General features: G+C 45.3%; 1 protein-coding gene across 1 annotated transcript in view; it reads right to left on the bottom strand.

The window, feature by feature from the left end:
• Window positions 1–14,316, bottom strand: part of LOC311231801 (voltage-dependent T-type calcium channel subunit alpha-1I-like) — a gene marked incomplete at both ends in the record, with an annotated part of 367,238 nt that overhangs the window by 154,852 nt on the left and 198,070 nt on the right. Inside the window, 2 exon segments of the mRNA XM_084318426.1 lie at window positions 3,404–3,631; window positions 6,510–6,599. Of these exon segments, the coding sequence (XP_084174552.1) occupies window positions 3,404–3,631; window positions 6,510–6,599 (318 nt within the window).

Here is a 14,316-nt window from a genome sequence, read left to right on the forward strand (position 1 = left end):
AGAGAGAGGGAGAGAGAGGAAGAGAGGGAGAGAGGAAGAGAGAGGAAGAGAGAGGAAGAGATGGAGAGAGAGAGAGGAAGAGAGAGAGGAAGAGAGGAGAGAGAGAGAGAGAGGAAGATAGAGAGGAAGAGAGGGAGAGAGAGAAGAGAGGGAGAGAGAGAGAGAGAGAGAGAGAGAGAGGAAGAGAGAGAGGAAGAGAGGGAGAGAGAGGAAGAGAGGGAGAGAGAGAGAGGAACAGAGAGAGGAAGAGAGGGAGAGAGAGAGAGGAAGGGAGGGAAGAAACGTTTAAAATTAGCTGGGTTGGAGGAAGAGGAGTGAAAGTACACAAAGGAGGGAGTGTGGGAGGGAGAGGAGAGGTATGTAGGGGGGAAGGGAAATGGGAGGATGGAGAGAGGGATAGAAAGGAAGAAAAGAGAGGGAGGGCTGTAGGGAGATAGAGGAGAGGAGAGAGGAGGAATGAGGGGAGATGGACAGAGGTAAGGGAGAGGCAATGGAGGGAGTGATGAAGGGAAGGACGGAGGGATGGTGTTAGAAGAGAGGGAGCAATGGAGGAATGGAGGAGAAGGGGAGAGAGGGGAGGAAGAGGGGTGGAGAGGACAAGAGGTATAGAGTGGAGGATGGAGAAAGGAGGACAGGAGTGATGAGCACAATTAGGAGGAGAGGGAGGAACAGTGAAGAAAAGAAAAGGAAGAACGAGGAGAGAAGAGTAAGGAGGGGGAGGACGACTCAGGGAGTTGGCAGGGGGGAGAGAAAACACATGATGGAGAGAAAAGGAGGGAGGGGGGGCAAGAGAAAGCAGGAATAGTAGCTAATGAAGACTAGAGAATACAGCGATCAAAGGGCAGAAGTGAGGGGACCGGGTGGCGTCTATTCGAATACCAACCGTTTTGTGCGTTTTGCGAATCTGATTGGCCACTGACGTTTCTGGTCATGTGACATGTGTGCCCAATCTCGTGACGCGCCCATTTCCGCCCCGACCAGCAGCAAACTACCTAACGCCTAGTTTATCACTGGTTAAGCTTAGGCGACTCTTTCGAAGTTGGTTAAGGTTAGAGTTTGGAATCAGGGCTGGCGTTCTATCGCCCTGCTCCAAGACAAACTCTAACCTTAACCAACTTCGAAAGAGCGCCTAAGCTTAACCGGCGAAAGAACTTGCCGTCACACGATTGGTGCACATGTCACATGACCAGAAACGTCAGTGGCCAATCAGATTAGCAAAACGCACAAAACGGTTGGTATTCGAATATAGGCGACCGGGTGAGATAACAGAGTTTGTTTATTCTATATTATTATTCTAAATAGCTTAATCTTCACTAATGATCAATTTATCTTTATATTTAGGTAATAGGCAGGTATATAAAAAAACAACATAATGAGTGAAGTCACTGGCAAAACGTCTGATGTGCTTCTCTACTAACCCTTTCACTACCACACTACCAAAGGGTTAACCCTTTCACTGCGACAATACAGAAGGTTAAACCACATCTACCTATCGGCCAACATATCCGCCGACACCGATATGTCTGTGATAGGCCAATATCAGCCAATTAAATTGGCCGACCGATTAATCGCGGCCCTGTTTATCGCTATTTGTTTAGTGGCTGACAAAATCAGACAAAATCAACATTTTCCTAACATTACTCGGATGGCATTGCCAGGATCTCATTGCATGATGAGAGACAAGACCAACACACACAGTAGCTCGGGAGGTAGAGCAGTCGTCTGGCAATCCGGAGGTTCCCGGTTCGATTCCCGCTCCTCCCGGGCAGCGTGTCGATGTGTCCTTGAGCAAGACACTTAACCCCTAATTGCTCCCGATGAGCAGGTTGGCACCTTGCATGGTTGCCTCCGCCATCTGTGTGTGAATGTGTGAGTGAATGGGTAAAATGTGAGTAACAAATTGTAAAGCGCTTTGGATAAAAGCGCTATATAAAAAAAAAGCAGCCATTTACCATTTACACAACCATTGTAAGAAAGTGCCTTTATAAACCATTTCTGCTATTATACTATTATACGCTGGGGAGCTTATTTGTTTGCCACTTATCAATGTGTGTGCTTCAATCAGACAGACGGATAGGGTTAGTTTAAGGTAACAGTGTGGTTAAGGTTACGGATAAGGTTAGGGTTAGTTTAAGGTAACAGTGTGGTTAAGGTTACGGTTAAGGTTAGGGTTAGTTTAAGGTAACAGTGTGGCTAAGGTTACGGTTAAGGTTAGGGTTAGTTTAAGGTAACAGTGTGGTTAAGGTTACGGTTAAGGTTAGGGTTAGTTTAAGGTAACAGTGTGGTTAAGGTTACGGTTAAGGTTAGGGTTAGTTTAAGGTAACAGTGTGGTTAAGGTTACGGTTAAGGTTAGGGTTAGTTTAAGGTAACAGTGTGGTTAAGGTTACGGTTAAGGTTAGGGTTAGTTTAAGGTAACAGTGTGGTTAGGGTTATGGTTAAGGTTAGGGTTAGTTTAAGGTAACAGTGTGGTTAAGGTTACGGTTAAGGTTAGGGTTAGTTTAAGGTAACAGTGTGGTTAAGGTTATGGTTAAGGTTAGGGTTAGTTTAAGGTAACAGTGTGGTTAAGGTTACGGTTAAGGTTAGGGTTAGTTTAAGGTAACAGTGTGGTTAAGGTTAGGGTTTGGGCGAGGTTATCACAAAAGTGTGTCTCGGTAGTCTTGAGGTGAAGGCACTTGCCTCTCATGCGAGTGCCCCTGGTTTGCTCCCCAGCAGGGGAACGCAAAGGTTTTCTGAAAACGTTAAAAGCTTAAATCTTTTGAATAATGTAATATGTATTTATTTGTAATATGTACATATTGTACATGTCCGATGAAATATGTACATATACTACTAATGGCTATAACATACTGTAACGTACAATTTGTACCCTTTATCCTTTTGTCGATTAGTGCTTTATTTACATAATTGTAAGCAAGATCGCTGCTTCCTCTCCATCACTCTCTTGCCTGTGTTTCATTTAACCCTTTCACTACTACACTAGCAAATGGTTAACCCTTTCACTGTGACAATACGGAAGGTTAACCCTTTCACTGCCACACGACAAAATGTTAACCCTTTCACAACCACACTAGATAAGGTTAACCCTTTCACTACCACACTACAGACGGTTAACCTTCTATAGTGTGGTAGTGAAAGGGTTAACCTTCTGTAGTGTGGTAGTGAAAGGGTTAACCTTCTGTAGTGTGGTAGTGAAAGGGTTAACCTTCTGTAGTTTGGTAGTGAAAGGGTTAACCTTCTGTAGTGTGGTAGTGAACGGGTTAACCTTCTGTAGTGTGGTAATGAAAGGGTTAACCTTCTGTAGTGTGGTAGTGACATACACCAGTGGGCAAATTCCTCCATCCATACTTAATTGATTATCCTCCCTTGTTCTCCCCCCCAACCTCTCTCCGCCTCCTTCCCCTACTGCCCCCCTGCCCCCTTTATCTTTCTCTCTCTTACTCCTCCTCTTCTTCTCCAGGCGTCTGTGGCGTTTCTCCTCCCTCAGCTTGGCCTCCTCCACCTCCTGGTTCTGCCGGCACTTGTGGAAGTTCTCCACCACCACGCCCACGAACATGTTGAGCACGAAGAAGCTGACGATGAGGAGGAAGGAGATGAAGTACAGGAGCATCCAGGGGTTGTTGTTGATGAACGGCTAGAGAAGAGAGTGGGAGGAGGAGAGAGAGGGAGGATAGGAGAGAGAGGGAGGGGAGAGAGGAGGATAGAGGGGGAGAGAGGAGGAGAGAGAGAGGAGGAGAGAGGGGGAGAGAGAGGAGAGAGAGGGACGGGAGAGAGGAGAGAGAGGAGGAGAGAGAGGAGAGAGGGAGGAGGAGAGAGAGGGAGGAGAGGAGAGAGAGGGAGGGGAGAGAAGAGAGAGAGGAGGAGAGAGGGGGAGAGAGAGGAGAGAGAGAGAGGAGAGAGGAGGAGATAGGGGGAGAGAGAGGAGAGAGAGGGAGGGGAGAGAGAAGAGAGGAGGAGAGAGAGGAGGAGAGAGAGGAGAGAGAGGGAGGAGAGAGAGGAGAGAGGGAGGAGGAGAGAGGGGGAGATAGAGGAGAGAGAGGGGGGGAGAGATAATAGAGGAGGAGAGAGCAGATGATAGAGAGGAGAGAGAGGGAGGAGAGATAAGAGAGGAGAGAGAGGGAGGGGAGAGAGAGGATAGTGATGGATGGGATAGAGGAGGATAGAGAGGAGAGAGATGAGGAGATAATGGAGAGATAGAAGAGAGGAGATGGATGATAGGAGAGGAGAGAGATGGAGGGAAGAGAGGAGGAGAGAGAGGAGAGAGAGAAGAGAGGAAAGAGAGGATATAGAGGAGAGAGAGGAAGATAGAGAGGAGAGAGAGGAGAGAGATGAGAGAGAGAGGAGAGAGAGGAGAGAGAGAGGAGGAGATAATGAAGAGAGAGAAGGGAGGAGAGGAGAGGAGAGAGAGGGAGGGAAGAGAGAAGAGTGGGGAGAGGGGGAGAGAGAGAAGAGAGAAGAGAGAGAAGAGAGGAAAGAGAGGATATAGAGGAGAGAGAGGAAGATAGAGAGGAGAGAGATGAGGACAGAGAAGAGAGGAGAGATAAGAGAGGAGATAGAGGGAGGGGAGAGAGAAGAGAGGAGGAGAGAGGAAGAGAGATAGGAGAGAGAAGATATGATAGAGAGAAGAGAGGAGAGAGATTAGAGAGAGGAGAGAGAGGAGGATAGCGAGGCAGGAGAGGATAGAGATGGAGGGGAGAGAGAATAGAGGAGGAGATAGGAGACGAGAGAGGAGGAGGGAGAGAAGAGAGGAGAGAGGGGAGAGAGAGGAGGAGATAGAAGATAGGAGAGAGGGAGGAGAGGAGAGAGAGTGATGGGAAAGAGAAGAGAGGAGGAGAGAGGAGGAGAAAAAGAAGAGAGGAGAGAGATGAGGAGATAGAGAATGTAGGGGAGAGAGGGAGGAGATGAGAGAGGGAGGGGAGAGAGAAGAGAGGAGGAGAGAAGAGAGGAGGAGAGGAGAGAGGAGGAGAGAGAGAGAGGAGGAGATATGAGAGAGAATAAGGATAAGGATAAGGATGAGCTTTATTAATCCCCTTGGGGAAATTCGGTGATATACACATACAGCCATAGCCTCATTATACAAATATTTCACAATCATTACATTTGACAGTAATAATGGCACACATAAATTCAAAACAAGCATGTACATTTGTTGAAAACATGCCGACTACAGTATGTCTTGAGACAGCTCTATGCATAGTCCGCTGCAGATCAACAAGGCCCTACCTACCAGGGTAGTGCGTCTCTGCGATTCGGAGGGAGGGGGAGGGGTTGGGAAAGTTTGACCCTAGTCCACAGTTGCAGTAGGGAAGGGGGAGGGGTGTGGGCTCTAGCTACAGTTGCTGCTAGCTAGGGGAATGGGGGTTTGGAAGGCGAGACGCCCCCCTTTGCCCACATATTAATTAGCTGCGCCGGACAAACACGGGAGGAGGGATGAGACAGAGGATGAGAAAGAGAAGATAGGAGAGAGGGGAGGAGAGAGAGGGAGGAGAGAGAAGAGTGGAGAGAGAGGAGGAGAGAGGAGAGAGAAGAGGAGAGGAAAATAAGACACAAGAGATGATGAGGAGGGAGGGGAGAAAGGAGAGAGAGGGAGGAGATATAGAAGGGAGGCAAGAGTGGAGGAGAGAGATGAGAGAGAAGAGAGGAGAGAGAGTTGAGGAAAAGAGGAGATGGAGGAGAAAGGAGAGGAGGAGGGAGATAGTGAGGTGAGAGGAGATGGGGAGTGGAGAAAGGGGGGGAGGAGAGGAAGACGGTGGAGCAGAGAGGAGGAGGGAGGAGAGTGAGAGGAGTGAGAAGTGGAGAGATGGACAGTGGAAGTAGAGGAGAAGAGAGGAAAGGGGTGGACGGGAGAAGAGGGGATTAGATGAGAGGTGAGGAGGGAGAAGATTAATGAAAAGGACAGAGGGAGAGACAAGGAGAAGGACAGAAATAAGAATGAAGGAACAGGAGCGTGAAAAGAAGTGAAGCAAGAGAGGAGGGGAAGGAGAGAACGAGGAGGGAAAGAGCAATTGGGTGAAAAGGACAAGAAGAAAAGAGGTCAGATTTAAAGAGAGAAGCAGTGAGGCGGAACAGGTGGCAGGGAGGTGGACGGTCAGCAGGAGAAAGAAAAGATTTGGACGAGAGAGGAAAGCTTGGTCAGGAGATGTTCTCGGGAGAGGGAAACCAAGCACACGTGACAGAGGAGAAGACGTTTTTCAATTTGGAAAAGTGTTCGCCATTAAAAGTACAGTGTGGAGTGGAAATAGGATTAGTCATTCAGTGGCGTGATGGATTAAAAAGCTGACGTATGCAGAATAATGCTCTTTCTAATAGAAGTCTTAATAGATTTTCAAATAACGACAATCCCAGTGGGACTATGTTCACTTTGCAAGTGGCGTGTGTGTGTGTGTGTGTGTGTGTGTGTGTGTGTGTGTGTGTGTGTGTGTGTGTGTGTGTGTGTGTGTGTGTGGTGTGTGTGTGTGTGTGTCTGTGTGTGTGTGTGTGTGTGTGTGTGTGTGTGTGTGTGTGTTTGTTACCTGCTGGTCTATGCCCACAGCATCTAGTCCGTGGTACATGATGTTGACCCAGCCATCTTTGGAGGCCAGAACAAACAGGGACATCAGAGCCTGGAATACATGGACACACACAGACACACACACACACACACACACACACACACACACACGCTCACACACAAACACACACACACGGACACACACACACTCACACTCACACACACACACACACGCACACACACACACACACACACACACACACACACACACACACACACACACACACACACACACACACACACACACACACACACACACACACACACACACACACACACTTAGTATGCCATTAGTCAGTCATCAAACAGACAATTATTGAAATTAATTATTGGGAAAACCACATTGAGATACAGCATCTCGTTTTCGAAAGGGTCCCACATGTTGTGCAACGTAATTCAGAATCAGAACACATAACACACAACAAAAAAATTAAATAAAGGACACATACAAAAACACAACAGAACAAGTACACATTATAAGAGGATATGTTTCATTATAAGAGGATATGTCTCAATCTCCATCATAAGAGGCCCACTCCACGGCAGTCACATGACTGTGCCACCGCAGGGCAAACAAATATGCTTAACCCTGCGATGACACCGCCAGGCAGCCGCCGCGAGAAAGGCCCAACAAAACATTCAAAGGGTGAGTAGAATACAGGATGTAATAGATATTGAGCTCCAGGACTGGCAGGAGAAGAGGAGCAATCAACCTGCCCAACGAGCGCCCCAAATCAACCAATCGGCCCCCCCTGCCTAAAAATAGGAGTAGAGCCAACTAGCTAACCCGTAACACCCGCATAAAGGACGGCTATGCCCCACGTCCCCTCACCAGCGCAGGAGCCCCACCAAGGAAGCATGTACAATTGACCATAACATTAGAACATAGAGCATTTTTAAAGAGGTAAAATGAAGATATGGATCGAATGATCACCGGAAGGGGCTTTGAACATGAAGGATTTCTTGGCCATTGCTTTTGAAAATGGAGAAACTGTGAAAAAATACTGTACAGAGTGTCTTAGACGATAAGTGCAAGAAAAAGGGACCATCAACTGTTTCAGGTAAGCAGGATAGTCAGAATGGATACATTTGAAAATCAATTGCAGCCAATGTCTCTGTCTTCTTAAAGTAGGAGAAGGCGAATCTAAGGTTTGATACATAGTACAATGGTGCGTTTTGAACGGACAGTCAAGAACAAATCTGCATAGTCTATTGTAAGCCACATTTAGAGGTGATAAATGGGTTTTGGAGGCAGCTTGATAGACAACATCAGCATAGTGCATTAATGGCAAAATAAGTTGCTGTGCAAGTTTCTTTCTAACAGTGAAGGAAAAACAATGTCTAGCTCTATAAAGGACTCCAATGCTGCGATTCATTTTAATAACAGTAGAGGTAATATGGAAATTGAATGAGCGTTCGGGGTCAAGCCAAATACTTGATGCGTTCAGCTATTTGCAGAGGTGTATTATCGACTTGACTTGTTAGGAGAATGTTGGGAGTTTGTTTTGAATATAAATGCATGCATTAGTTATACTACTCTCACTATAGCATTGCAATTTTAGAAGCCTCTCTCTCTATCTCTCTCTTCCCATTGCTTCACACTACATGGTTTGAGAAAAACTGGTTTAGCCAGTGTGTGTGTGAGTGTGTGAGTGTGTGTGTGTGTGTGTGTGTGTGTGTGTGTGTGTGTGTGTGTGTGTGTGTGTGTGTGTGTGTGTGTGTGTGTGTGTATGTGTGTGTGTGTGTGTGTGTGTGTGTGTGTGTGTGCGTGCGTGCGTGTGTGCGTGCGTGCGTGCGTGCGTGTGTGCGTGCGTGCGTGTGTGTGTGTGTGTGTGTGTTTGTGTGTGTAAGTGTGTGTGTGAGCATGTGTGAAAGAGAGATCATTCCCTGGGAGCAGTTATTAAATTTAACCCTGTGGTGTTAGGGTCTCCAGCGACCCGTTTCAAGGTTATAATATGTAATAACTACCATGTAGTTGATTTTATTAGAACAAGGTGAAGTGACAAGGGTCTATGGTTCTGCTATAAAGAACCAGCTTAAGCTACTCTGCGTTGTGTGTTTGTCCGTTACTAATTCCCTTGTACTTTCAAAGACCAGGAAATGGCCTTGTATAACGGCGGAGAGACGGCGGTTGAAATGAAGAGAGGAGAGTTTGCTAAAGTCCACTTTTTATTTCACAAGCAAAAGTGAAATAACAAAAGGCTTGAATGAAAGATGGTGCAATGAAACAATAGATTCCCGAGACTGTGCCCTCAGACCTTGTTCCAGACTAATTCGCTACAAGCAAAGTATCTCGTCTCGTCTCCTCGCTGGTTCGATGGTTCCGTCTCCGCTCGTCGTCATTCACGTCCAGTAGGGGGAAAAACATGCGTCCGTTGTTTGTGTTCGTTCTGTCTCTACCCTCTCAAACTGCTTGTTTTAACGCGTTTACTCCTCCCCCTAGTTTTACGTCAGATGGGAGGATTTCTTAAGAAGAGAAAGAGCTTCTGATTGGATGAGACTGTGTAGCGGCCATTTTGAGGCTCGTCTACACCGGATATTCCCTTATGAGGGCATATCTTTGCTGGCTGTAAATAGACTGAATCTTGATTTAGAGAATTCTTCAGTTTCACGTTTAAATGTATCTGGCAAATTAGATTTATCAAGTTATCAATCAAAAGTAATGTTTATTTTGCTTAAACATCTAATTTAGTCTTTCTGCTAGGCAGTTACACTTATTTTAAACCCTATATCTTGAATAATGGCCAATTTAGTCTTAATTTAATCAGTTTAGTATTGTAAACAGATTGATTGCTATATCTTTGAAGCTAGGGATACTTTGTAAACCTGAATAACTGTTTTTACTAACTGATTCAGACTTTCTCACCAAATTTTGTGTATTCTTATCAATTTGGTTTATGTAGCTTTCTCCTCATGCCAAAACAGGAGAGGCTGGTTCTATCCGACCCTCCTTTGAAGCTAGGGGACTTTGTATACAACCCCCAATTTGGGTGACCGCCCTATCGTTTTCTATAGCCAGATGCTGCCTGTATTGAAGTAACACCAGGGCGTTTACTGTTGTGGTAAACAGCCCTTTTGTTCCACTTCCCAACCTTGTCGGCCAGTATCAGGTCTTGGGGGGTTGCTGGTTGCTTAATCAGGGAGGGCAAATGGTGCTGTGAGGCCTATTTCTACTATAGTCAATCACTGTATATGTGATATTTCTAAAATGGTGTGGTGCACTGATCCCTACCATATTTAGTATCGACCCGTAGCGGTAGACCTGATCCAAGGAAATACATTATGCGTTTGAGCTTGGGAAAATCCACTACAAAGGCTTTATGATATCCTGCACAGCAAAACTATGTTTCACCATTTAGAAAATTCTGAAGGTATCTGCAGAAAAAAAGGTATGACTGTGGTTTAGTTATGGTACAGGGTACTACATGGTACCACTGGGTAGTTTACTACAGGGTAGTTTAGTTAGGGTACAGGGTACTACATGGTACTACATGGTACTACATGGTACTACATGGCACTACAGGGTACTACATGGCACTACAGGGCACTACAGGGTACTACATGACACTACAGGGTACTACATGGCACTACAGGGTACTATAGGGTACTACATGGCACTACGGGGTACTACATGGCACTACAGGGTACTACATGTCTGCTCCTTTGCAGCACCACAAACATGGGAACTCTCTAACTCTTCCCCCCCCCCCCTTCTCTCTGAGTGCCCGTCTCCTGGCGCTGACTAAGGTGATGGATGCCTGCATTGCCTCGGGGTCTTGGCCAAGATTGTAGTGACTGCTCTACATGCACCTCCGAGGCCTTGGATCAGTTATTCACCGCCGTCTGTCCGTGGTCCTGTCAACTGATTAACAGTATTAACAGACTGTTAACAGATTAACAGTCAACGCGGTTTCATTGCTGGGTTAAGTACTTCTATTCTATTCACATAATACGCCTACTTCATATATCTACTCCATTCACATATATGCCTACCACTTGTATCTATTGCTATGTCCGCCTACTACAATCTCATGAGCTGTCTAACGTCTGTCCCGTCTCCCTGTCTCCCTATGACTTGCTGTCCTGGAGTGTTGACCGGAGTGTTGGACGTCCCGTGACGAAGGCTGGGAGGTTGCGACCCCCTCTGCATGCCCCCCTGTCTCCGGAGGTCTCGTAGTGGTGACCGGAGTGCCGGATGTCCCGCGATGATGTCGGGGAGTTCGCGACCCTCTCTGCGCCGCCCCCTATCTCCCTGTCTCCGGCTGTCCCTGAGCAACGACCGGAGTGTTAAATGTCCCTTGACTAAGACGGGGAGGACGTGATCCTCTTTGCGCCGCCCCTGTGCCTCAAATAGATTCGCTATCAGCTCTATCTTTAATCTTTCAAAATGTTCAGTTGCTATCGCTATTAGCTCTATCTTTAATTTTTCAAAATGTACAGTTGCTATTGCATGCACTCATCTGTGTTCCACTACACACGAGTGCATGCTTACCAACTGTCCGTCTGCAACACTACTATCACCAACATCTAAGAAGGGAGATCCCCCCTTGAATGGCCCTTCTAAGGTTTCTCTCCTCCACACTGCCTGTGGAGCTTTTTTCCCTATTGTTAGGTTTTAGTGAGTTTTTCCTTACCTTCGCGTGGGGTATGTCTGGGAGTGCTTGCATTCTTTCATTTATTTGTATTCATCTAAAAATGTTTGGACCTTATGGTGTTCTTGTTCTGTTCTTGACTTATTGTTATGTTTTCTTCTTGACTTGTTTAAAGAAGATCTGTACGGCCCATGGGGACATTAACGTGTGTTGTCGGGCCCTATAAATAAATTTGATTTGATTTGATTTGATTTGTGTTAGGGTCATTCTTGACCCGGCAAGGTAAAACTATACTATACAAATACTAAATATAAATAAATAAAATAATAATAAATAAATTTACTAAACTTTTTTTCAGAAGTTATATTCTAAGAAGTTATTATAGTCAGAAAACATTATTATCTATGGGTTTCACATTTAGTATATTGTGATTGAACAACCTCATTTTCATCTTAAAAATAAGGGACATGATGTGTCTCGTTGGCCATAACATCTAATTACAATGGGATTATATGGTTATGAATGCATATAATGTTAGTTAGGATGTAGTATTAACTATATTGAGTGATACTCCTTTCTTTTTAGTGGTCAGGACTGAGTTAGACGCCGGGTCAACATTGACCCGCTAACAACGGTCAGTGGTGCCAATTCCTAACACAACATGAGGGTTAACCTACAGTATAGTGCACATGGGAAACTTCACCTGTCACTAGAGTTCTGATTCTAAGTGCCTCTTGTGCATTTAACTCCTCTGTGCTGTCCAACGCAAAAGGTGCTGAATTCAGGAGAGATTCGGGTTTGGTATCAAGAACCGATTCCCAATTGGAACTGGTTATAAATTCCCAAGAACCATGGATTCAATAAGAAACAATAAGAGTTTTTGAATCTGCTTATGAATTCCTAACTACAACGTATTGCAATTGTGCTCCCTAAACAATAGGCATATATGAATGAACTGCATTCACCATAAACGTTGAATGGAATAGATTAGAATATAAATTCTTTATTCATCCCGAGGGAAATTTGGCACTACAAATCGCTCACAGTAAACAGTAAACATTTAGGTAGACAAAAACAAAAGTCACGAATAAAAATAAGCCTAAGAATAAAATACGGTCCGGGATATACATTTCCTATGTCATTCTAATGACATAGGAAACGGTAGCGCTCATACTTGGAGTACAAGTACTGACCGCTGACGATCACAGCGCAGTTCATCCCTAGTGAACTGTCATGAAATTGTTGTAGTCCTAAGAAAGAGGAGACCCAGGGCTTTCGATGGACGTTCAAATTTCATAAAACTACACAACCAGCTCACACCAGCCGCAGTCAAAACTGCAGCTGCTTGAAGTGAGAAAAAAAGATTGATGTGAAAATCTGATTATATCGAGTCGATATCACGGGTCGAACAAACCTGAACGTTATTGCCATAAAATACAACGTATATTGTTTATTTAACTTTAGCTAGTAATCGGGTAAACATTTACAGAGCTATGTATTTGCTGCCCTGTAACGGGCCTGGTGGTACTAGATCATACTAATAATAATAATAATAATAAATCAAATTTCTATAGCGCCTTTCAGGAAACCCAAGGTCGCTTCACAATTAAGAGGGCTAGGGAAAGGGGGCGATAGGGGAAAAAGGGGGGGGGGGTGAGGGCAGGTAAGGGAAAATTAAACCTAATCTAATCTAAACTAACTAATGGGGAAAAGCCTTGGTGAAAAGGTGTGTTTTGAGAGCAGTTTTGATGGTGTCCATGGTTGGGGCTTTGCGGATTTCAGGGACAAGAGAGTTCCAGAGGGTAGGGGACGCCACGCTGAAGGCTCTGTCACTGAAAGTCTGCAACCTGGTGCGAGGGATGGAGAGGAGACCCAGATCAGAGGATTGTAGGTTCCGGGATGGAGTGTGCTGGTGGAGGAGATCAGACCGGTATCGGGCGAGGGCATGGAGGGACTTGTAGGTGAGGAGCAGGAGTTTAAAGGTTATCCGGAACTTGACTGGGAGCCAGTGGAGGTGGATGAGGGTGGGGGTTTCAAGTACCTCGGAGTCCACATATCCGAGGACTTGACATGGACTTGACATGGACCACACACATTGACAGTGTTGTGAAGAAGGCACGGCAACGCCTCTACTTCCTCAGGCGCCTAAGGAAGTTCCAAGTCAGTCAGAAGATCCTTAAGAACTTCTACTCATGCACAATAGAGAGCATCCTGACTGGCAATATCACCTCCTGGTTTGGGAACAGCACCGCACAAGGCCGTAGCAGACTACAGAGAGTGGCCCGTTCAGCCGAACGCACAATTGGAGGGGGGCTTCCCACTCTCCTAGACATTTACAACAAGCGGTGCATGGGTAAGGCTAAGAGAATAATCAAATACTCCAGCCACCCAAACAACTGCCTCTTTGAACTGCTGTGGTCAGGCAAGCGATACCGGAGTCTCATGGCAAGCACAGAGAGACGAAGAAGCTTCTATCCTCAGGCCATCAGAATGCAAAATGACAATAACACTATGTAACAACCATCAAATGCACTCACAGCACACACGTCCACACGCACACACTCACTTTAAACAAACAACTCACTGCAGCACCCACTTTACCCACTTTAGAAAACCTAAACTTTATACACTTTATATTTATTGGCAAAGAATTTGCACTACAACCCATACCTCATTACACCTTACTGTAAATTGTACCTAAATTGTACCTCATCCCATTTCTGCATTGTACTGTATAGTATATAGTATATTGTATTGTAACTCAGTTACTTTTCTACTCTGCATTGTACATTGTATATATGTATATATTGAACACTTGTCTATGTACTTGACTGATTTTTATACTTACTATACTTATTTTATATGTATCTATTTTTATCTAGCACAATCTCTGGAGCAAAACAGAAAGAAGCATTTTATATAAAAGTTCTGTACTTCTGTATGACAACTAATAAAGAAACTTGAACTTGAAATTTGTGATGTGGGCTTGGTGTGAGTGAGAACCCTGGCAGCTGAGTTCTGTACATACTGGAGCCTGTCCAGGGCTTTGCTGGGTACCCCGAACAGGACTCCGTTGCAGTAGTCCAACTGGGAGGTGATAAATGAGTGGATCAGGGTCTCAGCCACATAATCTGGTAACGGATTTGATGTGGGAGTGAAATGAAAGTGTGGAGTCAA

The sequence above is a fragment of the Notolepis coatsorum genome (genome assembly GCF_963971535.1).
Source record: "Notolepis coatsorum genome assembly, chromosome: 7".
Taxonomy (NCBI): Eukaryota; Metazoa; Chordata; class Actinopteri; order Aulopiformes; family Paralepididae; genus Notolepis; species Notolepis coatsorum.